The following is a 26,359-nucleotide window of genomic DNA, read 5'->3' as shown; positions in this document are numbered from 1 at the left end:
GAAGAGCGGAGACGTGGTAAAGTCAAGACCCATACCTCCAGGTCAGCAACCTACAAAGAGGAGGAATATCACAATCGTAGAGGTCCTCTCCAAGGAGCGAGTGGTCTGAGCTCCACATCAGGCTCCTCATCCCAGGGATCCTACACTGGGAAGACAAGACCCCAGAATGTCTGGTTTTGAAAACCAGCAGGGCTTATGTTTAGGGGAGCCATAGAGTGACAGGACATGGAGGCTCTGCTCCTAAAGAGTGCTTGCAAAATCTCACACTTTCCAAGTCCCAGCACAGAGGCAGTAGTTTAAAAGAAGCCTAGGTCGGACCCATTTGCTGACCTTGGAGAGCTTCCTGGAGAGGCAGGAGGCAACTGGGACTCCCCCTGCAGATAGAGATGCTGGCAGCAACCAGTTTCAGGAGCTTGTTCCACAACAACACTGGCACTGGCAAGCCCCATTTTGGAATCCTCCCTCTAGCCTAGAGCAACAGGGACCCAGCCCCACCCAACAGTGGGCTGGTACCACGCTGAGCACCTTGGGGCTGTGCAGAGAGCCACATGCAGGGATAGAGCTGGAGGGATCATGCTCCCTCGTTTCAAACTATACTACAAAAGGTACAGTCATGAAAACATTACGGTACTGGCACACAAAAAAAGGCACATAGATCAATGGAACAGAATAGAGAGCCCAGAAATGAACCCACACTTATATGGGTTCATTATATGAATAATTATATGGGCAATTAATCTATGACAAAGGAGGCAAGAATATACAATGGGGAAAAGACAGCCTTTTCAATAAATGGTCTTAGGGAAACTGGACAGCTACATGCAAAAGAATCAAACTGGACAGTCTCACATCATATACAAAAGTAGACTAAAAATGAGTTAAAGACTTAAATGTAAGACCTGAAATCATAAAACTCCTAGAAAAAAAACAGGCAGTATGGTTTTTGACATTGGTCTTAGCAAGTTTTTTGGATGTGTTTCCTCAGGAAAGAAAAACAAAAGCAAAAATAAACAAATGGGACTCATCAAACTGAAAAGCTTTTGCAGAGCAAAAAAAGCTATCAACAAAAAAGAAAAGGCAGCCTACTGAATGGGAGGACATACTTGCAAATTACATATCTGATGAGGCGTTAATTTCCAAAAATACACAAATAACACATACACTCAACATCAAATAAACAAACAACCAGACTGAAGAATGGGCACAGGACCTGAATAGATGTTTTCCCAAATTAGACAAGCAGATGGACAACAGGCACATGAAAAGATGCTCAGCATCGCTATTACAGAAATGTAAATCAAAACCACAATGATATATCACCTCATCCTTGTTAGTGAATGGTTATTATCAAAAAGATAACAAATAACAAGTATTGGTGAGGATGTAAAGAAAAGGAAACCCTTGTGCACTGTTGGGATTGTAAGTTGGTGCAGCCATTGTGAAAAACAGTATGGAGGCTCATCAAAAAATTAAAAATAGAACTGCCAGGAATTCCCTAGTGGTCCAGTGGTTAGGACTCCATGCTTTCACTGATGAGGGCTCAGGTACAGTCCCTGATCTGGGAACGAAGATCCCACAAGCCACGTAGCACAGCCAATAAATAAATAAATAAATAACAATAGAACTGCCATATGATCCAGCAATTTCACTTCTGGGTAATTATCGGAAGAAAATAAAAATACTAATTCGAAAAGAGATATGCACACCAATGTTCATTGCAATGTTATTTACAATAGCCAAGATATGAAAGCAAATTCACTGTCCATTGAGAGATGAATGAATAAAGAAGATGTGATATATACACACAATGGAATATTAGTCAGCCATAAAAAAAATCTTGCCATTTGTGACAACATGGATCTAGAGAGTATTATATTAAGTGAAATAAGTCAGAGAAAGACAAATGATCTCACTTATAAGTATTATCTCACTTATATGTAGAATCTAAAAAACAAAACAAACAAAATAAAATAAAAACAGACTCACAGAAACAGAACAAACAGATGGTTGCCAGAGTGGGGGGCAGGTGGGAGCAAAATAGGTGAAGGGGCTGAAGAGATACAAACCTCCAGCTATAAAATAAATAAGCCACGGGGATATAATACACAACATAAGGAATATGGTCAGTAACATCATAATTTGTACAGGGACAGATGGTTACTAGACATAGTGATGATCATTTCATAATGTTTGCAAATCACTATGTAGCACATCTGAAACTAAGATAATGTTACATGTCAACTATATTTCAATAAAAAATAAGTAGACTTTGATAAAGCAGATTATCCTACATAATCTGGGTGTGTTTTATCCAATCAGTTCAAGGCCTTAAGAGAAAAAAAGGTTCCCCAAGGAAGAAGAAATTCTGCTTCCAGACTGCCTTCAGACCCAAGACTGTAAAATCCCATCCTGCTGGAATTTCCATCCTACCAACCTGCCTTACGGTTTTTCAGATGCATCAGCCCCCCACATTCATGTGAGGCAATTGCTTAAAATAAATCTCTCTCTCTCTCCCTCCCTCCTTCTGTGTGTGTGTATGTCTGTGGGTGTGTGTATACTTACCTTACATTTAAGAAAAAAAATACATATATATCTCATATGATTCTCTTTCTCTGGAGAATCCTGAGTAATACACATTGTAAACATGTAATCTATTATTTGGGACAGCCTAATTTTGGTGTTAGTAAAAATAAACAAACTTGATGTATCATATTAAGAACCAAATAATATTAACTATGAGATAATGCTAACAGTTATTGTTGCCAGGAACCAAACCAACTGGTATGTAACAGTTTGTGGAGCCATGGTTCCAACACCTTGCTAAAAATACTTAAAGTATACTATGGCCATCAATGGGGGCATGCAAGGCCATTTTCAAAGGCAGAACCAACCCACAATAAACATCTCCCTCAGAATCAAATCTTCCCATATTCTGACTCCTTGATTAATCCTTAATGCTACAAAGAAAACTGAGTTGAGCTGATCCATAACCCTGGGCAACTTCCACTTTGCAACTCAAATCAAAATTCCAAGCAATGCCAACATGTATCACGGATAAAATCAAAACATACCATTGACAATAATGAGAAATGAAGCTTTTTTCCTGCAAACAGTAAAAATCAGTTATAAATCACTGGTACTTGTCCTGGTATAAATACAAGATCATGGGAAACTAACTTCCAAATATTAAGGCCAGAAAATAGTAACAACTTCACTCAGGGGCTAATTCCAAATATAATTACTGCATCGTTACTTAAAATTTTCAAAAAACCCATAATATTACATTTGTACAGAAACCACTCAGTTTAAACCAGCCCCAGGTAAACAAGGGAAATGCAGTGATCTCAGTCTAGCCACTGTTATGAGCTCACATGTCCCTCTTTCAGGGACAATTCTGGCCCAGATTTGTACTGGCTTCTCCAGAACCCTAACCTGTAGCCTTTCTGATGTTATACCAGCTCATCAGTATGGCCATGAGGGCTGGCAGCACTCTGGAAATATCACTTGCACAACATGAAGATGCTCTTCTGCACCCGCCAGCTCCATCTTTCCCACTTTCCACTGGGTCTGGGTCCTGTGAATCTTAAACATTTTGTGGAGAGTGAACATCAAATTGAAAGTTAATTTGCACAGTAAGCACTTTACGATTGAAAGGCATTCTGTACTCCTGCCACAGGAAATAGCAGCTGGTGGCAAAAGGTTTTGGGTTTTTTTTTTTAAGACCACCAAGCAGGAGTTATGCAGCAAACCACAGCCAGACACCCTCTGTCCCCGCACTACACTAGGGGGTCCCTGCTTTCCTGTGGCCCCCTAACCTGTAGTAGCCACTGAGGCAAGAGCACTGCTTACGATTCATAGACATGGCTTCCAAGAAAAACGCAGACATAGAGTCAACATTCATTTTCCAACGGTAGGAGTGGGAGAGTAGGGGTCACGATGGTCCATCTGGGCAAAATCCCATTAACTTAAATCCAAGTGGGAATCCTAAAATGAACTGCCATTCAATTATACTTGCCCAGGCTTTGAACAGGCCTCTGAAATGCTTGGTTGTGGTGTTCTGTTGTATAATAAGTGTATATTATTCCATATCCTTCATTTCCTATGCTACATAATGGAGACCATTCTGGTATCAAAGGAAATGATGAATAATAATACCAAACATCTGGTTTATAAAACACAAACTTGCTCAACAGATTGGCTGCTTCCTGTCAGCTTCCCAAGTTAATCATGCATGTGGGTCATATGAATATGCATTTGTGAGGTACATGCAGTGATGCCAGGCCTCTCCTCCTAATGCTTGATTAGTTTCCCACCAATGGCACTAGCTCAATGCAGGCAGCTCTAGGGTGTGGCCCCAGATAGGATAACAGAACCAGATTTGTGTTCTATCAATTTTGTTGCAGGTCTAGTCATTATTATTCATTGATTCCCTTGATTAACATTCCTTGAGCATCAGCTATGTGCCAAGTTCCATGCCATGTGCTGGGAAGATAACCGGGAATAAGACATAGGTCTTAGTGGGGACAGGAAAGCTAATGAGGCAAATGGGGAAGAGCTGGCTGGGGCGGGTACACTGGCTCTCTACACGTGAGCAGAAGGCTGTCTTCTTTATGACCAGCCTTAACTGAAATAAAAATGTCCAGCATTTACTGATATCTTTCAGGGCTTATAGGACAAATCCAGAAGCTTTCTGAAAACCAGTTTAACAACACTAGGAGCAAGTTCCCTGCCGCACAGCAATTTCAACACTTACTTTATACTTAAAAATATTTACAAATGGAACAACGCAGGGGAGACCTTTTTAAAAAATTGCCCGGCACTTTTCTTTTCCTTCTTTTTGCAAATATCAACCCCTTCCTTTAAGGAAATCTTCTTCACCTCTTCCATTCACAAGGTTTTCTTGACAGTTAACCTCTCCCAACCTGCACGTGTGGCTGGGAATCCAACCCAGGCTGTGCCAACCACAGCACTACACACACACACACACACACACACACACACACACACACACACACACAAACTCTGCCCAGGTCACAATGACTGGTTTATTAATTAGACACAGGATTCAAAATGGGCTATTTGGGGATTTTTCCTTTTTTCCATCTGGAGCAAATAGGAAAAACTCTACACTCTTTTGTGTGTGGTTTTAGGAATGTAAGCCTGACAGCTATGTCCCCTCCTCAGAGACACAATTGAGAAAATAAAGTCAGCCCAGAGAGACGAGGAGAGATGAGAGACTGTGAGAGAGAGTGTGTGTGATGAGGGAAAAGCAGAAGGAGAAGGAGGGAGGAACGGGGAGAGGGAGGGAAGGTACCAGTCCTGAATGCCTTCATCCCTAAGATCAACTCCATCCATGCTTTCTTCTATTGGGTTAGTTGAGGCAATAAGTTTTTTCTCTTTGCCCAAATGAACATGGATTGGATTTGTGACTTTTGGAGGACATCTACTATGTTGCCTTCTTTCACATCTCCAATCAGAGGAAGTTTGCCAGGGCCAGTGGCAGAATGCTCTGTTTATTCTACAGCTGGAGGCCCCTGGTGGTGAGTGCCAAGCCCAGAGAAAGGAGGCAAGCAGGACTCCTGGCCCTGAGGAGGCATCTGAGCAAGTTAAGGGCAGCAGGCTTGGAAGCCCGTTTGAGGGCTGCCAGGCGGTTTTCAGCAGAGCCTCCTGCCAGATGTGCTCAGCCCTGGAGGCTGGGACTCAATGAGAAGGTTGTGCACAAATGGGGAACTCAGCTTAGGAAGAGAATGGTTCTAAGCCAAGAACAAAGGCCAACTCACTAACTCTCCGCAAATATCATATTTCTTCTATACTTTGGCCCTCCTATGTATGTTTTTCTTTTCTTATTAAAGTTGATCAGCATATTGACTACATTAATAGAGTATATCATATAAATATATTACATAATACATAAATATTTTATATATGTTTATGTAATTTGTGAGTACACAGCTGCATTTCTTCTGTCTTCCTTCCAACACCTAGTATGAACACTAAATTGCACTCCAGGAAAAGACACTACCACCATCTAGAGGCAGTCAGGGTGAATTGCAGACACAAGGTCCTGGGTGATAAGCCATTTCCAGAGTATGGGCCTTACCAGTATAAATGTATTTAAACTGTAACCAATGTCACTAAGTTCCCCACTGAACTCAAACACAGATAGGCGATATCAACTATTCCTTCAGTCAATAACCTTTGGTGGAAAGATGCACCTGTGTACATCTTTAAATATCAGATGAAACATTTTGAAAGGAGAACCACTGTTTCTATAAAGCATTCAGGATCTGAGAATGTGATGAGGGCATGCAGGAAAAGGGGAGTTCCTTCACACCTACTTTCTCAAACACAGATTTAACAGAAGGGAAGCCAACTCCTTGGCATTCTCTCCTTTCTACATGAGCTCAAGTTTACAAATGACCTCGGAATCCCCCATTCTCTGGCTAACACATGATGAGGGGCAATGTGGGTGGGACAGATAACACCCATATTCTCCAGTTTTCACACTCCATGGTGAGGGGAGAACTGGAGAGTAGAAAGTCATCAGAATAACACTCTGTACAAATTAGTTGGTGAGACAGCACTAAGGAGAACAGTAGGGAAACACAGATCAAGAAAAGAGGGCATGCGCAGAGTATGTGGCTTCGTAGAGATCACCACCACCCCCACCCCCACGCCCTGGTCACACACACAGAAAAGACACAGAAAAGATCCCTGGAGCTTCCCACCTATTCCCAGGTCAAAAACAGTGCTCTGTATCTACTCCTTTTCAATGCCCGCCTACTTCCCCTCCCCCAAATCTCCCTCTCCTTCTACCATTACAACATCCCTTATCCTCAATATTGAACAAAAGTATCAGGGCAAGAATGTAGTAAGAACCATACTCAATGATCTGTTTTAACTTTTTGTACTGCGTATATGCAGAAGGACCTTTTCTCTGGAGACACATATAGACACACTTCAGAGGTAGAACACAGGTGAGACCCACTGAGACATGGAAACTAAATCCTATTGGTGCATTTTATGCCTGAAGAGGGAGCACAGTATCAACATTGTCTGCTTGGCTAATGTTAACATTATCTGACTCTAGCTGTGAATTTTACTCTCACATTACTTAGACTGCCACAGCCATTAGTGATGATCATGAAATTTGCTGGCTGTTTCAATAGTGGCTAGTTGTAAATGAGAGGATTTACATACACAGGCACATTTAAAAATTCATTTTCTCAATAATGTAAGAAGTCATTTTGAAATGAGAAGGGAAAGCAAGAATAGCTTGCTTCGGTGATAAAACCAAAAGATTCCTAAATCACTGTTGGCTGTGTGTGTGTTCGTGTGTGTGTGTGTGTGTGTGTGTGTGTGTGTGTGTGTGTGTGTGTATTTGATTAAGTGTTTTTTAAAAAATTTGTCTCTTTTCTGTATGATTGAAAATTTTAATAATAAGAACATCCCATAAATTCTCACTTAAAGAAAACATTTTATAAATAAAACCACCCAGGGGCTTCCCTGGTGGCGCAGTGGTTGAGAGTTTGCCTGCTAATGCAGAGGACACGGGTTCGAGCCCTGGTCCATCCTATTTTTAAAATCCCCTTTTGCATAAAGATCAAAAAGTCCTTTAAACAAACCATGGTAACACTTTGACATGGAATTGCTATCAGAATAAAGTTTTTATATTCTGGGTTAAACATATTATATTTGATTATCAGTATTTTGGACATTCTTCATAACAAGATATTTAGAAAAAGCAGGTGCTATTATTTTTAATTGAGGAGTTGATTCTTTCAATGTAAGCAATATGAATTACCTGTCTTTTATGATACTACTCAGATGAGCTGCTTTCCTTTTTAAAATCTAGACAAATTAAGAACACCAACCATTGTTTAGATTCCCACTTTGTACTGGCATTTTTCAATATTTTTTCAAGATGCCTGAACCTTGAATAATTTAAAGCATTAAGAAAGTAGCAGTGGAGGGACTTCCTTGGTGGCACAGTGGTTAAGAATCCACCTGCCAATGCAGGGGACATGGGTTTGAGCCCTGGTCCAGGAAGATCCCACATGCCACGGAGCAACTAAGCCCGTGCGCCACAACTACTGAGCCTGCACTCTAGAGACCGTGAGCCACAACTACTGAGCCTGAGTGCCACAACTACCGAAGCCCGCGCACCGAGAACCCGTGCTCCGCAACAAGAGAAGCCACTGCAGTGAGAAGCCCGCACACCTCAACGAAGAGTAGCCCTGGCTCGCCGCAACTAGAGAAAGCCCACGTGCACCAACAAAGACCCAACACAGCCAAAAATAAATAAATAAAATAAATTTATAAAAAAAAGAAAGTAGCAGTAGAGAATAAGAATAATAAAGAAGAAGTAAACCTTCCCAGTAACATTTCTCCCTTGCTTTGCATTTGACTGTCTTGGTAAAGTGTCATCACTCAGTCCTTGAGAATGCTACATAAATGACACTTTGCTTTTAGACAAAACTTTTCCTCTTTTTATTGAATCATTATTACTTGCATCTGAGATTTGGAAATCCTGAATTCTTATGAGATTCACTGTATTTTAGGTTGTCTAAATATAAAAGTAATCAGATTTCCCTCTTTGAACTTTAACTGCATCTTTTATGAACTAAATTGTTGTATTTGTGTGTTCTCTCTCTTTTTAACAACCTAAAGACAACTTTGTGAATGATAATGCTAGATAATGTTAGATCATCTGGATGAGAATCTCAAAATAACTTTCTTCTAATAAAGTTGTTATTATTCAGGAAAATTTTTATGTTGTTTCTTTTTCTCCCAGTGTTTCAAAGATCTAAGTCATTAAGAAGGTAATACATTTTGTGGGTAAATATCTAGACAGAGGGAGGATGCTGTCTTTGACCAGCGACACATATATAAGCAAACCCATGGACGAGTGAATATTACAGATTAATTTTATATTCTGGGTTAAACATATTATATTTGATTATCAGTATTTTGGACATTCTTCATAACAAGATATTTAGAAAAAGCAGGTGCTATTATTTTTAATTGAGGAGTTGATTCTTTCAATGTAAGCAATATGAATTACCTGTCTTTTATGATACTACTCAGATGAGCTGCTTTCCTTTTTAAAATCTAGACAAATTAAGAACACCAACCATTGTTTAGATTCCCACTTTGTACTGGCATTTTTCAATATTTTTTCAAGATGCCTGAACCTTGAATAATTTAAAGCATTAAGAAAGTAGCAGTGGAGGGACTTCCTTGGTGGCACAGTGGTTAAGAATCCACCTGCCAATGCAGGGGACATGGGTTTGAGCCCTGGTCCAGGAAGATCCCACATGCCACGGAGCAACTAAGCCCGTGCGCCACAACTACTGAGCCTGCACTCTAGAGACCGTGAGCCACAACTACTGAGCCTGAGTGCCACAACTACCGAAGCCCGCGCACCGAGAACCCGTGCTCCGCAACAAGAGAAGCCACTGCAGTGAGAAGCCCGCACACCTCAACGAAGAGTAGCCCTGGCTCGCCGCAACTAGAGAAAGCCCACGTGCACCAACAAAGACCCAACACAGCCAAAAATAAATAAATAAAATAAATTTATAAAAAAAAGAAAGTAGCAGTAGAGAATAAGAATAATAAAGAAGAAGTAAACCTTCCCAGTAACATTTCTCCCTTGCTTTGCATTTGACTGTCTTGGTAAAGTGTCATCACTCAGTCCTTGAGAATGCTACATAAATGACACTTTGCTTTTAGACAAAACTTTTCCTCTTTTTATTGAATCATTATTACTTGCATCTGAGATTTGGAAATCCTGAATTCTTATGAGATTCACTGTATTTTAGGTTGTCTAAATATAAAAGTAATCAGATTTCCCTCTTTGAACTTTAACTGCATCTTTTATGAACTAAATTGTTGTATTTGTGTGTTCTCTCTCTTTTTAACAACCTAAAGACAACTTTGTGAATGATAATGCTAGATAATGTTAGATCATCTGGATGAGAATCTCAAAATAACTTTCTTCTAATAAAGTTGTTATTATTCAGGAAAATTTTTATGTTGTTTCTTTTTCTCCCAGTGTTTCAAAGATCTAAGTCATTAAGAAGGTAATACATTTTGTGGGTAAATATCTAGACAGAGGGAGGATGCTGTCTTTGACCAGCGACACATATATAAGCAAACCCATGGACGAGTGAATATTACAGATTAACATATCTGAAAGTTGTCTTAGGGAACTGCTTTATTAGTGTACAACATGCTTACTTCAGGAATGCCCCAAAATAAGGACAATAGGAATTATTATGGGGCACTGGATTTTGGCCAATATTCATGATCAGCTATGACACATAACTGACCCCCCATTGTGGCCAAAGATTTCTATTTTCACAAACTATGGTTTAGACGCCTCCCAAATAGATGCCTGAAAACACTGCCAACAGTCAGGGCTTTGGGGCCCTGGGACAAAACCTTTCCCTTGTTTAAAGACCCCCTGAAATGCTGCTTCCTCCATAAAACCTTCCCTAACAAACTGGAAATGGGAACCAGATGTTCTCAAACTTCACTACAAAGATAATCATATTTACTCTACAACCTATGATACAATCTAGGACCAAATTTGTGCAAACTGTTAATACAGCTAAGTCACTGAACACTGTGGCTGGAAGAAAAGCTGGGGATTCTGTAGAGCCTGTGAACTCCAAGGGCAGAAGTGGGAATGGTTCCTCCTTTTATCCATAGCATTTAGCACAGAGCCTGGTACATAAGAAGCACTCAGCAAATGTTCCTTGAATGAATTTATTCTAATCCTGTCCTTTTATTTACTTTATAAATGAGGCTCAGAGAGGAAGAGGAGTCACAGAGAATTGGTACCAGAATCTGGACAAGACTCCGGGGCTACCACTGTCCATTTTATGTTGTGCATCCTCTGCCTGCTCTTGGCTCCTTCTCTTAGTACCTTTCTTTGTGTATCTTGCCTGTGCCAGTGAGGTCAAACTTTAGACTGTAACGAGGGCCTGGGAGGCTGGTACCTATGTGCAGCTGCTGCTGAGAGGGGCAAAAGGTTTATGATGTCAAAGAGGTAAAGGAAAAGGACTTAAAAAAAAAACTGCTTAGTTGAACACTACGATTTCCTTGGAAAGCAGAACAGAGAGAAGAAATGAGCTACAGAAGCAAAGAGACCTGAATTATTCCTGAACAGGTTACTCACACTTCTTGAGTCATTTGTATTTATCCATCCTTCCATTCATTCATTCTTCCATCTATCCATCCACCCATCCACTCAGCCATATTCTATTTCCAAACATGTTTTGCTATTACCAAATATTGCTTTAAACATTTAACATCTATATGGCTTTAAATTTAACCCTGTAAAATGTCTACACCCATCTTACAGATGAATCAATTAAAGATAAAGGAGCAAAGTACCTTGCTCTAGGTCACAGAGAGCAGCAGGGCGCGGGGTTGAGCCTTGGCCAACCTGACACTAGAGCTCCTGTCCAAATCATTTTGCCCTCAGCCTCCTGTTTTAGGGGTACAAAGACAAATGTCATGTTTTGCCTTAAGGATCTTGGAATGAAGTAAAAGAGGCAACCAAGCAAAGCATCCCTAAAATAGGAATATCTCCAAGAGTTCTGGGGAGGAGTAAATAGAATTGTAGATGCAAAGCATCTAATACAGTGCCTGACACACCCAACAAGTGCAGCTGTTCTCATAAAGACCATTCTAGGCTAAGCTTCTCTGAAATCCATCCACTGCTCTACCAAATTTGAATTTCATCCATCTCTGCATTCAAATTACATACACAAAATAAAAAAATACTTCTCCTTTATTCCATGATATAGACAATATGCTTTAGAAAGCAGTTGGGGGTGGTGGTAATTGCAAATATTAAAGAAGGTTGGGAAGGATGCACATTGGGAAGGAAATTGTTGGAGAGGAAGGAGGTCAGAAAAGAAAGGACAGATGCTTCAGAAGCACCCGGCCAAATCATCTAATGTGTCCCAGGCCTGGGCAGACATGGATGGGTCCAATCCAAGCACACAGGGCTCATGATTCAGCAAGTGGTTCAATTCCATGAGTCATTTCTGGAAAAAGAAAGTCCATACCATGGCATTAGCCCTTTGCCTGACATTTTTCTACCTCATGAAACTAGGCTAGGTTTTCCAAAACCCTTCCAGTTAATCTGAAGGGATAAACATCTAACTTTCTGCTTTTGGACTTCTCAGTATTATTGCTGTACACGATTACACAACTGCTCCAGTTTGCCCCAGAGGGTCATTTCAGTTGAATCCTTTGGCATGTGATGCCTGGAAGCTTGCACAGAGACATCCCTCCAGTTCTCATGGAACCGGGCTACATCTGGGTTTGTAATCAATATATATCCATTAATTGGGGGTCTGACCTGGGAATAATGTGACTGGAAAAAAGATCAGGCAGTTGAGCTATGACCAGATCAACAAATACATGGCTTTAGTACAAAAAAATGAAAAGGCAGACCAATTTTAATGTGCAGAAACAATAAAAGTAGACAAATTCTGTTGATGAAAATTAGAATTGTTTGTATCAAAAAAAATTATGCCAAAATAAGTGAAGAAAGGAAAGGCAATGCCTATGAGTATATAGTGCAAGCGTATGTTTTCTCTTGAGTAATTCATGAGAGTTACCCACTACATCTGCCACTCAGCAAATTCCCTCCTCTGAGAACCTATATAGTCAGATTAAAAACACTGACAGTTGGCCTTCCCTGGTGGCGCAGTGGTTGAAAGTCTGCCTGCTGATGCAGGGGACACGGGTTCGTACCCCGGTCCGGGAAGATCCCATATGCCGCAGAGCGGCTGGGCCCATGAGCCATGGCCACTGAGCCTGCGCGTCCGGAGCCTGTGCTCCACAACGGGAGAGGCCGCAACAGTGAGAGGCCCGCGTACCGGAAAAAAAATATCACTGATGGTTATTTGCCATTGATTTCATATAGATTTGACTTATATTTTGACAGAGATTTAGTTTTCAAATTAGTTTGACAGATTTAGTTTTCAAATTAGTCACTGAATTATATTGATTTTGCTTAGTCCTGTGTTGAAATGTTGTTCATTGTGTATTCTCTCTCCCTCTCTCCTTTGAGCTAGTGGAAACATAATAACACAGTCAGAAAAAATTGTACTTCTGGCTCAAGTTCACACATTCTAGGTTGCTTAATTCTTTTTTTTTTTTTTTTTTTTTGGTGGTACACAGGCCTCTCCCTGTTGCTGCCTCTCCCGTTGCGGAGCACAGGCTCCGGACGCGCAGGCTCAGCGGCCATGGTTCACAGGCCCAGCCGCTCCGTGGCATGTGGGATCCTCCCGGACCGGGGCACGAACCCGTGTCCCCTGCATTGGCAGGCGGACTCTCAACCACTGCGCCACCACGGAAGCCAGTCGCTTATTCTTTACTTCATTAAGCTATTTCATGCAGCTGTCCTTTAAACGGTACTCTTTTCCAGGGTCTTGACCAATAAACTGTAGATTCATATACTGCTTTTTCAGGAAACACATCTAGTATGTCAAGTGATGGACACAGGTGTTCTAAATCTATCAGTAAATACAGAGGGGACCTCAAAATAGCAATCCAGTTCTTTGAATTCAATATTGCCTGAGGATCAATAAGAATGACCTACAGAATTGCATCTAGAAGCAAGGAAATCAGAACATCAGGTGTCCTGTAATACCCTCTCCAAGACTGTCCCAGGCTTAATATGGGTTATGCTGACATTAATGCCACAATATCCCCATTCATTGGGCTTTTTGAAAGAACTTTTCTCAATCCTCTGCCTTCCCTTCTATACAGAAGGAAGAAGGGTATATAAATTTCTTTTGTGAGGATGGGGGCTGGGGAGAGGTAAGAACAATTTAAGTTTTAAAATTCCACTGTTTTTATTTAGATTTTTTTTGACTTTCAAAAGAAAAGGCAATTTCATTTTAGCAATGTTATGAGTAGAGTTTGTATTGTTTTAACACCTCAAGAGAGTCATATTTTATAGTTGTGCTTAATTTAAATAAATAGTAGAGAAGACATTCACATATCTTAACTAAATGAGAATTTTCTGAAAGAAGATTTTAAATTTCTAAGACACTAGAAAGTAAGTCTGGGACTAGAAAGCATTGATATATTAGGGATTTTTAAATCAATTCTTAGTTTTTGACTTTACAATGTCTAGCCTTTTTTTTTCCAAGAACACATTATACCAGTGTTTCAAAACCATTTCTGCTTTATTGGTATCAAATGTGTCTCTTTTAAGCATTATCAGTACTATTTTGCTGAGTTAAGCATTCATCATGGGTGGGCCTTGGCAAGTGCTGCTCATGAACTTCTCAGTTGTCACCTTGCTATTTTCCTTATTATAAAATAGTACGGGGGCTTCCCTTGTGGCACAGTGGTTGACAGTCCTCCTGCCGATGCAGGGGACGCGGGTTCGTGCCCCACTCTGGGAAGATCCCGCATGCCATGGAGCGGCTAGGCCCATGAGCCATGGCCGCTGAGCCTGTGCCTCCGGAGCCTGTGCTCCGCAACGGGAGAGGCCACAACAGTGAGAGGCCCGCGTACCACAAAAAAAAGAAAAATAAAACAGTACATAATGCTACAAAAATTCAAATATATATTAAAATGGGTACAAATTGAACATTTTTTTCCAGATACACAAGTAGACACACATTATGAGGTTGATTAAAATTAACAAATTTTTTCTCTTAAATAAGAAATGCAAATAGCATCCTGCTTCCAAAATGGAGCTCCCTGGTACCCCATCAGCCCACATGCGGCTTCAGCCAGAGCCCCTCTGCACTGTTCTGTTGGTCATCCTGCCATCAGGAAGCCATACGCTTTGAATCTGAGGGTCTTGCATTCATTTATTTACGGTCTCAAACACACAGTTGAACAGGGCCAATGGGAAAGGGACTGGCTAAGATTCACATGGCTGTGAACCTTGTAAAGTTCACCTCCTTTCTCAGCAGCAGGGCAGCTTGTCTGGAATGCCACAGGTACACTCATATGGAACTACTGCAAAGAATAAAATGTTTGGTTCTGTGATCATTATGGTGGAAAAATATGTTGTAACTCAGATTTCCACAGAATCCATCACACTGACCATGGGGGGAACTAAAGTGCCTGGACTTGCTCCGCTTTCTATTTCCCTTGCCTTATTCACAAAATAAATCTACTAATTTAAGATGTAGTTATCTTCTTTCGGACTCTGAGGATAGTCAATCTTAACAGCCCCAGCTTGGGAACGCATATAAAAGATGTCTGTATGTGTTCCTATAACAGTAAATGAGGGCTTCCCCAGTGGTGTAGTGGTTGAGAGTCCGCCTGCCGATGCAGGGGACATGGGTTTGTGCCCTGGTCCGGGAGGATCCCACATGCCGCAGAGCGGCTGGGCCCGTGAGCCATGGCCGCTGAGCCTGCACGTCCGGAGCCTGTGCTCTGCAACGGGAGAGGCCGCAACAGTGAGAGGCCCGCGTACCGCAAAAAAAAAAAAAAATTATATATATATATATATATATATATATATGAAACAAACAAACAAACAGTAAATGATGAGGAAGAAAACAGGAGTATCAAAACAAAATATAATAATTTAGACAGAAAGCCAGTCAAGGTAAAAGCAAATGAGTCATAAACCAGATCCAAACGTAAATAGTTATCACCTCTCCATTTTGCACTTCATTTGCATCGATTTAGCTGGTTATATAACTGTAATGAAACACTAAAATCACTAGACCTACAGTTCTCTGAAATCAGCAGCTTTGCAAACTTTCAAATTTCTGTTTTCAATGACAAGTCAACATTTCAAAGTGCAGAAGTTAAAAGAGACAAGGAATGATAAATGATGCCCCACAATTGCTGAAATCTGATTACAGTGAGATAAGAGCTGGCCGAATTCTGCTTGCATGAGTCTATACCTAAAGAAAAAGAAAAAAAAAGAAAAGTCTTTAGATAAATGACTGCTTCCATTTATTCCTCCTAAATATAATATAAACAAGGAAACAAAGAAAATGCAAATGGATTCAGGATCCCATTGACACTTAGGGGGAGAAATTAATAAAACAGTTCCATCCTGAAAGAAAACCCCAAAATCGACACTCTTTTAAGAAGCTAATTTATGCACTCCTGAGTCCTCATACAAGTTAAGCAGCACAGAATATCACAGCAGGCATAGAACAACAGATCTCAAGCCCTGCTGTGTTTGTTCAAGAAGGCAAGTTAAGCTATTCCTAACAGGAAACAAAACACACGGTCTGGCTATTAAACAGGGATCGGTTTGCCATACTGTGCAGCCCTGAATCCATCAACTGCTGTTCCAAACAGGATTAGAGATGTGGTTTTCTTTAACTATGGTTTTGAGAAAAGTGCTTATGCCTGCTCAGAATTTTCAGGCTGATATTAACTAATATAGTGCCAGGCAAGACACAGAGTACCTTCAAAACTTTCAAGACACTGTCTTTGACAAATTCCAAAGCTGTTTGAAGACAGCACAAAATGAAGAGGAGGGGAAAACCTGTGTGTGGAAAAGTTAACCATGTGAACAGCCAAATTTGGAATACCCCGAAGAGTACTTTTTCCTTTAAGTATTCAAGGCTCCATGCTATAGTGATTAATCACACAGTGAATAACTGATGTTTAGTTCCTATAGACAGAACCTACATGGATGAATATGTAATATGAAAACTGGACTATTTTTGAGACTACTGAACATACATTTGCAAAGGCTTTGGGTAATTCTGTTATTATTATAAAATGGAATCTCCCAGCCATTTTTGTAGAAGTCAAGTACCATATAAGGGAAAAAAGGCAAACCTTTCTTACATATGGACCTCTCTTCATTGTTGAACTCAAGAACAATCAATGCAATGGAGAAAGTGGTTCAATTTTCACTAAAAAGAAGAGTTTTGTGATGGCCTGAAGGCATAAGGTCTGTATTGCTACATGTTTTTTTTAACCAAGATTCAGGACACTGCCTATGTATTTGGTGAAAATATTTATTGGTCAAGTGTATAACCAGTTAGTACTACCCTTATTTTGTATTAAGGGTTGAAATTTATAGAATCTAGAAATTCTCTCAGAGGTGCTTAAGAATCACAGGGAAAACAAAACTTTTTTTTTTTTTTTTTTGCAAACCATTGTTCTAGAAAATAGCCAAAAGGACTAGAAGAGAAGTTTTGGAAAACCCTCAAATTATTAGCATCACGAAAATGATAATTTATAGACAACAATCATTAATGACTACTACACATAAGAGGGATACCCAAATGGGACATTTTTAGTTGTAGATCAGCCAAGAGATTAAAATAAGCATGTTTACAGAGACATAACTATTTAAAATATTTATAGAGAAAACAGTTGCAGATGATACAAAGAGAGATTCCAACAAAAACATAGCACAAATGCAGACACCATATGGTGCAATGTATGCACTCATGACCTCATGTGAAAAGCTGGCCAAAGACAGAGCAGCTGGAGCTACCTCCCTTTTACCCCCAGAACAACAAACTCTTGGGTTTGGAAGGGACTCATTATAATCATGGCCATGGATGGGTGAAATCTATGGGTAATGTCAAAGGCTTTGGGAAGAAATCTCTCAAAACAATTGTTTCTGAAAGACTTCGCTTTGTTGGGATTTCAAGTCCAGTTTTCATTTCTTTCTGACTCCATGTAGGAGGTACAGGCAGGTGATACACAGAGTTTTTAATGAACCAAGAGAAGCATCACATTCCTTCTAGGCTCTTTTGACATGTGCTGATTATTCATTAGGCTTGAGTCAGGACCACAAAACACTATGGAGGTCCCAGACCACCACATCACGTCTGACTGCACTCTTCATCTGCTCTAAAGCACTGGGGGCCAAGCTGAGCAAATGGTAATAGGAACTCTAAATTTTGTGAGTTTCAGCATATGTCAGGCTCCGTGGTAGGTGCAAGTAAGAGAAATAACTCTCATGACAAAACTACAAAGTTAGCCTCTCGTTCTTGTTGAATAACGAGAGGTTAAGTGACTTAGAGACGTTAAGTGACTTGCTCATGGTCACAAACAGATAAAGGCTAGAATGGAACCTACCATCTTCTTTTGCTGGTCAAGCAGCAAGACAATATATTTGAGGGGAACTGACGATTGTAAGAACCTTAACCTTCTATCAAAAGCCTTTGGTAACATTGGGGAGGAGAAGGGAAGGAACATGAGGGGTAGGGATGCTCATACATCAACAGTTGAGACTAGTGGTCCTGAGGGAGAGAGCCTTCAATCAGCAATGTGTTTCTCCTCAACCCTCCTCATCTTCCAGCCCAGATACCCGAGGTTTATAGTCAAACTCCTTCTCCAAAGAGCTGAATTTCCCAGAAACTATCCAAAGAATTCTGAAATCATTTCACACACGGCTCTTAATTTTTTGTTTAAGGTAAATACCTTTCTCTATTATAACAGAAGACCATTTGTAGCCATAGTGAGGAATGGGAGGCAGGGTTATTCTTTGTCATCTAGGGTTGCAGAACAAATCTGCTGGGCAGTCAGATATCTTTGGGACACAAGAAAAGCCCCTGGAGCATCTTCCTCACTACCGAACTTTCAATAATCATAATAATAAGCTTCACTTTTCAGGGCATGTGATGTGAGTCAAGATAAGATATGATGATAGAAGAAAAGAGTGTGATGAGCTAAGTGCTATTGAAGAATCATATGGCCCAGCAACATTTGTTCTTACCATATTCTGAGTTGGTTTGTTTTGAACTTTGTTTTAAACTCCATGGCTGATGGCACCTCAAATTCATGAGGAAACCTTTACAAGCAAACGCTTTTGTCTACGGATCAGTGGAAATTTGATGAATAAATACTAGTAAGTTGAGGCCAGTCCATTTTTAGGCACTGAGTTTAAGTCACGTTGCAAAGAAACTTCAAATGTGGGCAATTAAGCAAGCATGACCTATCAAAGATGCCGAGCCTTCCAGATAATGAGGAATTTTGAACATATATTTACCCTGGAAGCTGTTGCTCTACTCAAATACTTTAACTTTTAATGAAGTGTTCAGTCCTTTTGTGATGGCACTGAAGTGTAATCAAACATTAACACAAGCCAAGTCACACACTAGCATGTCTTGCCTTGTTTAAATATCTCAAATATATTTGAGTAATTGTGTAATGATTTCTGGGCCTCTGGTTGCCCATATGGTCTGAACAGACTGTCTTCTGTATAACAGTTGTGATATCTCTCTTAGTGAGAAAAAACCAAATCATCTCTGATTTGGAGGGCTTAGGAGGTACTGCTTAAATTTCAGGGTGGTGCCCTACCTCAACTCTTGAAATGAAACCAACTAACATCTGGGCCTCAGAAATTACTCTATCTTCTGAAAATCTTGCTTATGTTTGTGAAATACACAAGAACAATGCAGCAGGCATCACGTGACATGTTTTCTGCCATAACTGTCCTTAGGATGCAGTGACATGCCATGGGAATGACACAGCAAAGTCAGAACTGCAACCACATGTAATCTTTCTGGACAGAGAACATTCTAGATGGTGGCACCAGATCATCTCAGACAGATAAAGAGGACCAGTGAAAGGGTCTGACCATTGGCAAGAACTCTGCTTTAATGCTGAGTGGTATGGGTGTTGAGACAAGCAAAGCAGCTATTGAGTTTGCAATTAATGAAACCCAAGGTGAGTTTCAGGGATTTGGATTAAGAGCCCAGAATCTAAACATGGTTACTGGGCTTAATTAATTATTCATATTACCTGTCTCCCCAGGAAAGTATCCCAGGGAAGATCTGGAATGCTATGTTTGAAGGAATGTGCCAAACTTACGCTTGACCTATTATTTGAGAATTCTTAGCAAAATGGTTGGGCACAGATTCATCCCCAAACCACTGGCCACCATACGGCTCTCTGTTGGGACTAAGTTGGCAAGGGGCTAGTAGTCAGCTAAGTCTGTTGGCCTTTCTGTTCCTGCCCAACTTCAGGCTCCTGAAGTCCTAAGAGGAAAACCATTTCACTGGTCATGAACAGTGCCGAATGCACAAGACCATGGAGGCATGCACAATTCGTGAGTTCCGAGGATGACTGGAATGTGATGGAAAAGAGTTTACCTTTTGTGCCTGAGGGAGCTGAAAAATAAGGGGGAAAAAAGAAGAAAAAACAATCATTATATAAGAAGTTAAGATTAACTGTAAAACTTCATTTGGCTGTCATTGGCAAATGGAAAGACCAAAATGGGGAGAAAAAGAGGAAAATAAAAACTAAAGCCAAGTCACTTCCCCATATAAAGCTATGGTGCTGGGACTTCCCTGGTGGTCCAGTGGTAAAGAATCTGCTTTACAGTGCAAGGGACTCGGGTTTGATCCCTGGTCAGGGAACTAAGATCCCACATGCTGAGGGGCAACTAAGCCCGCCTAAGCCCGCGCGCCACAACTACTGAGCTTGCGCACCTCAACTAGAACCCGTGTGCTGCAAACTACAGAGCCCATGTGCTCTGGAATCTGTGTGCCACAATTACAGAGCCCACGCGCCCTGGAGTCTGCACACAACTACAGAAGAGAAAACCCAAACACCACAACTAGAGAGAAGCCCGTGCACCACAACGAAGAGCCTGCGCACAGCAAAAAAGATCGCACATGCCGAGAGAGGGGAAAGATGGCGGAAGAGTAAGACGCGGAGATCACCTTCCTCCCCACAGATACATCAGAAATACATCTATACGTGGAACAGCTCCTACACAACACCTACTGAACGCTGGCAGAAGACCTCAGACCTCCCAAAAGGCAAGAAACTCCCCACGTACCCGGGTAGGGCAAAAGAAAAAAAGAATAAACAGAGAGAAAAGAATAGGGACGGGACCTGCACCAGTGGGAGGGAGCCGTGAAGGAGGAACGGTTTCCACACACTACAAGCCCCTTCGTGGGCGGAGACTGCGGGTGGTGGAGTGGGGGAGCTTCGGAGCCTCGGAGGACAGCGCACCCACAAGGGTGTGGACAGCAAAGCGGAGAGATCCCCGCTCAGAGGATCGGTGCCGACCAGCACTCACCAGCCCGAGAGGCTTGGCTGCTCAACCTCTGGGGCGGGCGGGGCTGGGAGCTGAGGCTTGGAGCGCAGGGAGAGGACTAGCGGTGTGAACACAGCCTGAAGGGGCTAGTGCACCACGGCTAGCCGGGAGGGAGTCCGGGAAAAAGTCTGTACCTGCCGAAGAGGCAAGAGACTTTTTACTTTTTCTTCCCTCTTTGTTTCCTGGTGCGAGAGGAGAGGGGATTAAGAGCGCTGCTTAAAGGAGCTCCAGAGACGGGCGTGAGCCGCGGCTAATAGCGCGGACCCCAGAGACGGGCATGAGACGCTAAGGCTGCTGCTGCCGCCACCAAGAAGCCTGTGTGCGAGCACAGGTCACTATCCACACCCCGCTTCCGGGGAGCCTGTGCAGCCCGCCACTGCCAGGGTCCTGGGATCCAGGGACAAATCCCCCAGGAGAACGCACAGCGCGCCTCAGGCTGGTGCAACGTCATGCTGGCCTCTGCTGCCGCAGGCTCGCCCCGCACTCCGTGCCCCTCCCTCCCCCCGGCCTGAGTGAGCCAGAGCCCCCGAATCAGCGGCTCCTTTAACCCCGGCCTGTCCGAGTGAAGAACAGACGACCTCCGGCGACCTACACGCAGAGGTGGGGCCAAATCCAAAGCTGAGCCCTTGGGAGCTGTGAGAACAAAGAAGAGAAAGGGAAATCTCTCCCAGTAGCCTCAGGATAAGCGGATTAAATCTCCACAATCAACTTGATGTACCCTGAATTTGTGGAATACATGAATAGAAAATGAATCATCCCAAATTGAGGAGGTGGACTTTGAGAGCAAGATTTATTATTTTTTCCACTTTTCCTCTTTTTGTGAGTGTGTATGTGTATGCTTCTGTGTGAGATTTTGTCTGTATAACTTTGCTTTCACCATTTGTCCTAGGATTCTATCTGTCCGTTTTTTTTAATACTTAAAAAATTTTTTTTCTTAATAATTATTTTTTTATTTTAATAACTTTATTTTCTTATCTTTTATCCCCACTCTCTCTCTCTTTCTCTCTTTCTTTCTTTCTACTTTTTCTCCCTTTTATTCTGAGCCGTGTGGATGAAAGGCTCTTGGTGCTGCAGCCAGGAGTCAGTGCTGTGCCTCTGAGGTGGGAGAACCAACTTCAGGACACTGGTCCACAAGAGACCTCCTGGCTCCACGTAATATCAAACGGCGAAAATCTCCCAGAGATCTCCATCTCAACACCAAAACCCATCTTCACTCAACGACCAGCAAGCTACACTGCTGGACACCCTATGCCAAAAAACTAGCAAGACAGGAACACAACCCCACCCATTAGCAGAGAGGCTGCCTAAAATCATAATAAGTCCACAGACACCCCAAAACACACCACCAGACGTGGATCTGCCCACCAGAAAGAAATGATCCAGCTTCATTCACCAGAACACAGGCACTAGTCCCCTCCACCAGGAAGCCTACACAACCCACTGAACCAACTTTAGCCACTGGGGACAGACACCAAAAACAACAAGAACTACGAACCTGCAGCCTGCAAAATGGAGACCCCAAACACAGTAAGATAAGCAAAATGAGAAGACAGAAAAACACACAGCAGATGAAGGAGCAAGATAAAAACCCACCAGACTTAACAAATGAAGAGGAAATAGGCAGTCTACCTGAAAAAGAATTCAGAATAATGATAGTAAAGATGATCCAAAATCTTGGAAATGGAATAGACAAAAGTCAAGAAACATTTAACAAGGACCTAGAAGAACTAAAGATGAAACAAGCAATGATAAACAACACAATAAATGAAATTAAAAATACAAGGGATCAATAGCAGAATAACTGAGGCAGAACGGGTAAGTGACGTGGAAGATAAAATACTGGAAATAACTACTGCAGAGCAGAGTAAAGAAAAAAGAATGAAAAGAACTGACGACAGGCTCAGAGACCTCTGAGACAACATTAAACGCACCAACATTCGGATTATAGGGGTTCCAGAAGAAGAAGAGAAAAAGAAAGGGACTGAGAAAATATTTGAAGAGATTATAGTTGAAAACTTCCCTAATATGGGACAAGAAATAGTTAATCAAGTCCAAGAATCGCAGAGTCCCATAAAGGATAAATCCAAGGATAAACACGCCAAGACACATATTAATCAAGCTGACACAAATTAAATACAAAGAAAACATATTAAAAGCAGCAAGGGAAAAACAACAAATAACACACAAGGGAATCCCCATAAAGTTAACAGCTGATCTTTCAGCAGATGGGAAAGGAAATCGTTAATCAAGTCCAGGAAGCACAGAGAGTCCCATACAGGATAAATTCAAGGAGAAATACGCCAAGACACATATTAATCAAACTGTCAAAAACTAAATACAAAGAAAGCATATTAAAAGCAGCAAGGGAAAAACAACAAATAACACACAAGGGAATCCCCATAAGGTTAACAGCTGATCTCTCAGCAGAAACTCTACAAGCCAGAAGGGAGTGGCAGGACATACTGAAAGTGATGAAGGAGAAAAACCTGCAACCAAGATTACTCTACCCAGCAAGGATCTCATTCAGATTTGATGGAGAAATTAAAACCTTTACAGACAAGCAAAAGCTGAGAGAGTTCAGCACCACCAAACCAGCTTTACAACAAATGCTAAGGGATCTTCTCTAGGCAAGAAACACAAGAGAAGGAAAAGACCTACAATAACAAACCCAAAACAATTAAGAAAATGGGGATAGGAACATACATATCGATAATTACCTTAAATGTAAATGGATTAAATGCTGCCACCAAAAAACACAGACTGGCTGAATGGATACAAAAACAAGACCCATATATATGCTGTCTACAAAAGACCCACTTCAGACCTTGAGACACATACAGACTGAAAGTGAGGGATGGAAAAAGATATTCCATACAAATGGAAACCAAAAGAAAGCTGGAGTAGCAATTCTCATATGAGACAAAATAGTCTTTAAAATAAAGACTATTAAAAGAGACAAAGAAGGACACTACATAATGATCAAGGGATCGATCCAAGAAGATATAACAATTGTAAATATTTATGCACCTAACATAGGAGCATCTCAATACATAAGGCAAATACTAACAGCCATAAAAGGGGAAATCGACAGTAACACATTCATAATAAGGGACTTTAACACCCCACTTTCACCAACGGACAGATCATCCAAAATGAAAATAAATAAGGAAACACAAGCTTTAAATGATACATTAAACAAGGTGGACTTAATTGATATTTATAGGACATTCCATCCAAAAACAAGAGAATACACATTTTTCTCAAGTGCTTATGGAACATTCTCCAGGACAGATCGTATCTTGGGTCACAAATCAAGCCTTGGTAAACTTAAGAAAATTGAAATTGTATCAAGTATCTTTTCCAACCACAACGCTATAGGACTAGATATCAATTACAGGAAAAGATCTGTAAAAAATACAAACACATGGAGGCTAAACAATACACTACTTAATAACAAAGTGATCACTGAATAAATCAAAGAGGAAATCAAAAAATACCTAAAAACAAATGACAATGAGCACACAATGACTCAAAACCTACGGGATGCAGCAAAAGCAGTTCTAAGAGGGAAGTTTATAGCAATACAATCCTACCTTAAGAAAGAGGAAACATCTCGAATAAACAACCTAACCTTGTACATAAAGCAATTAGAGAAAGAAGAACAAAAAACCCCCAAAGTTAGCAGAAGAAAAGAAATCATAAGGATCGGATCAGAAATAAATGAAAAAGAAATGAAGGAAACGATAGCAAAGATCAAGAAAACTAAAAGCTGGTTCTTTAAGAAGATAAACAAAATTGATAAACCATTAGCCAGACTCATCAAGAAAAGAAGGGAGAAGACTCAAATCAATAGAATTAGAAATGAAAAAGGAGAAGTAACAACTGACACTGCAGAAATACAAAAGATCATGAGAGATCACTACAAGCAACTATATGCCAATAAAATGGACAATCTGAAGAAATGGACAAATTCTTAGAAATGCACAACCTGCCAAGACTGAATCAGGAAGAAACAGAAAATATGAACAGACCAATCACAAGCACTGAAATTGAAACTGTGATTAAAAATCTTCCAACAAAAGCCCAGAACCAGATGGCTTCACAGGCAAATTTTATCAAACATTTAGAGAAGAGCTAACACCTATCCTTCTCAGACTCTTCTAAAATATAGCAGAGGGAGGAACACTCCCAAACTCATTCGACGAGGCCACCATCACCCTGATACCAAAACCAGACCAGGAGGTCACAAAGAAAGAAAACTACAGGCCAATATCACTGATGAACAGAGATGCGAAAATCCTCAACAAAATACTAGCAAACAGAATCCAACAGCACATTAAAAGGATCATACACCGTGATCAAGTGGGGTTTATTCCAGGAATGCGAGGATTTTTCAATATACACAAATCAATCAATGTGATATACCATATTAACAAGTTGAAGGAAAAAAACCATATGGTCTTCTCAGATGCAGTGAAAGCTTTCAATAAAATTCAACACCCATTTATGATAAAAACCCTGAAGAAAGTAGGCATAGAGGGAACTTTCCTCAACATAATAAAGGCCATATATGACAAACCCACAGCCAACATCGTTCTCAATGGCGAAAAACTGAAAGCATTTTCACTAAAATCAGGAACAAGACAATGGTGCCCACTCTCACCAGTCTTATTCAACATAGTTTTGGAAGTTTTAGCCACAGCAATCAGAGAAGAAAAGGAAATAAAAGGAATCCAAATCGGAAAAGAAGAAGTAAAGCTGTCACTGTTTGCAGATGACATGATACTATACAGAGAGAATCCTAAAGATGCTACCTGAAAACTACTAAAGCTAATCAATGAATTTAGTAACGTAGCAGGGTACAAAATTAATGCACAGAAATCTCTGGCATTCCTATACACTAATGATGAAAAATCTGAAAGTGAAATCAAAAAAACACTCTCATTTATCATTGCAACATAAAGAATAAAATATCTAGGAATAAACCTACCTAAGGAGACAAAAGATTTGTATGCAGAAAATTATAAGACACTGATGAAAGAAATTAAAGATGATACAAACAGATGGAGAGATATACCATGTGCTTGGATAGGAAGAATCAACATTGTGAAAATGACTCTACTACCCAAAGCAATCTACAGATTCAATGCAATCCCTATCAAACTACCACTGGCATTTTTCACAGAAATAGAACAAAAAATTTCACAATTTGTATGGAAACAGCAAAGACCCTGAATAGCCAAAGGAATCTTGAGAACGAAAAACGGAGCTGGAGGAATCAGGCTGCCTGACTTCAGACTATACTACAAAGCTACAGTAATCAAGACAGTA

At 40.8% G+C, this 26,359-nt stretch overlaps 1 protein-coding gene across 1 annotated transcript in view; it reads right to left on the bottom strand.

The window, feature by feature from the left end:
- Positions 1–26,359, bottom strand: part of CACNA2D3 (calcium voltage-gated channel auxiliary subunit alpha2delta 3) — a gene marked incomplete at its 3' end in the record, with an annotated part of 652,765 nt that overhangs the window by 58,355 nt on the left and 568,051 nt on the right. The window contains exon 14 of the mRNA XM_007447233.1: positions 20,076–20,093. Coding sequence (XP_007447295.1) covers positions 20,076–20,093 — 18 coding nt within the window. The remainder of the gene's footprint in view (positions 1–20,075; positions 20,094–26,359) is intronic.

This window comes from Lipotes vexillifer, unplaced genomic scaffold (assembly GCF_000442215.2).
Source record: "Lipotes vexillifer unplaced genomic scaffold, Lipotes_vexillifer_v1.1 scaffold818, whole genome shotgun sequence".
NCBI classification, from domain to species: domain Eukaryota; kingdom Metazoa; phylum Chordata; class Mammalia; order Artiodactyla; family Lipotidae; genus Lipotes; species Lipotes vexillifer.
Note: the sequence above shows the minus strand (reverse complement) of the source record. Positions and strands in the feature narration are given on the sequence as shown.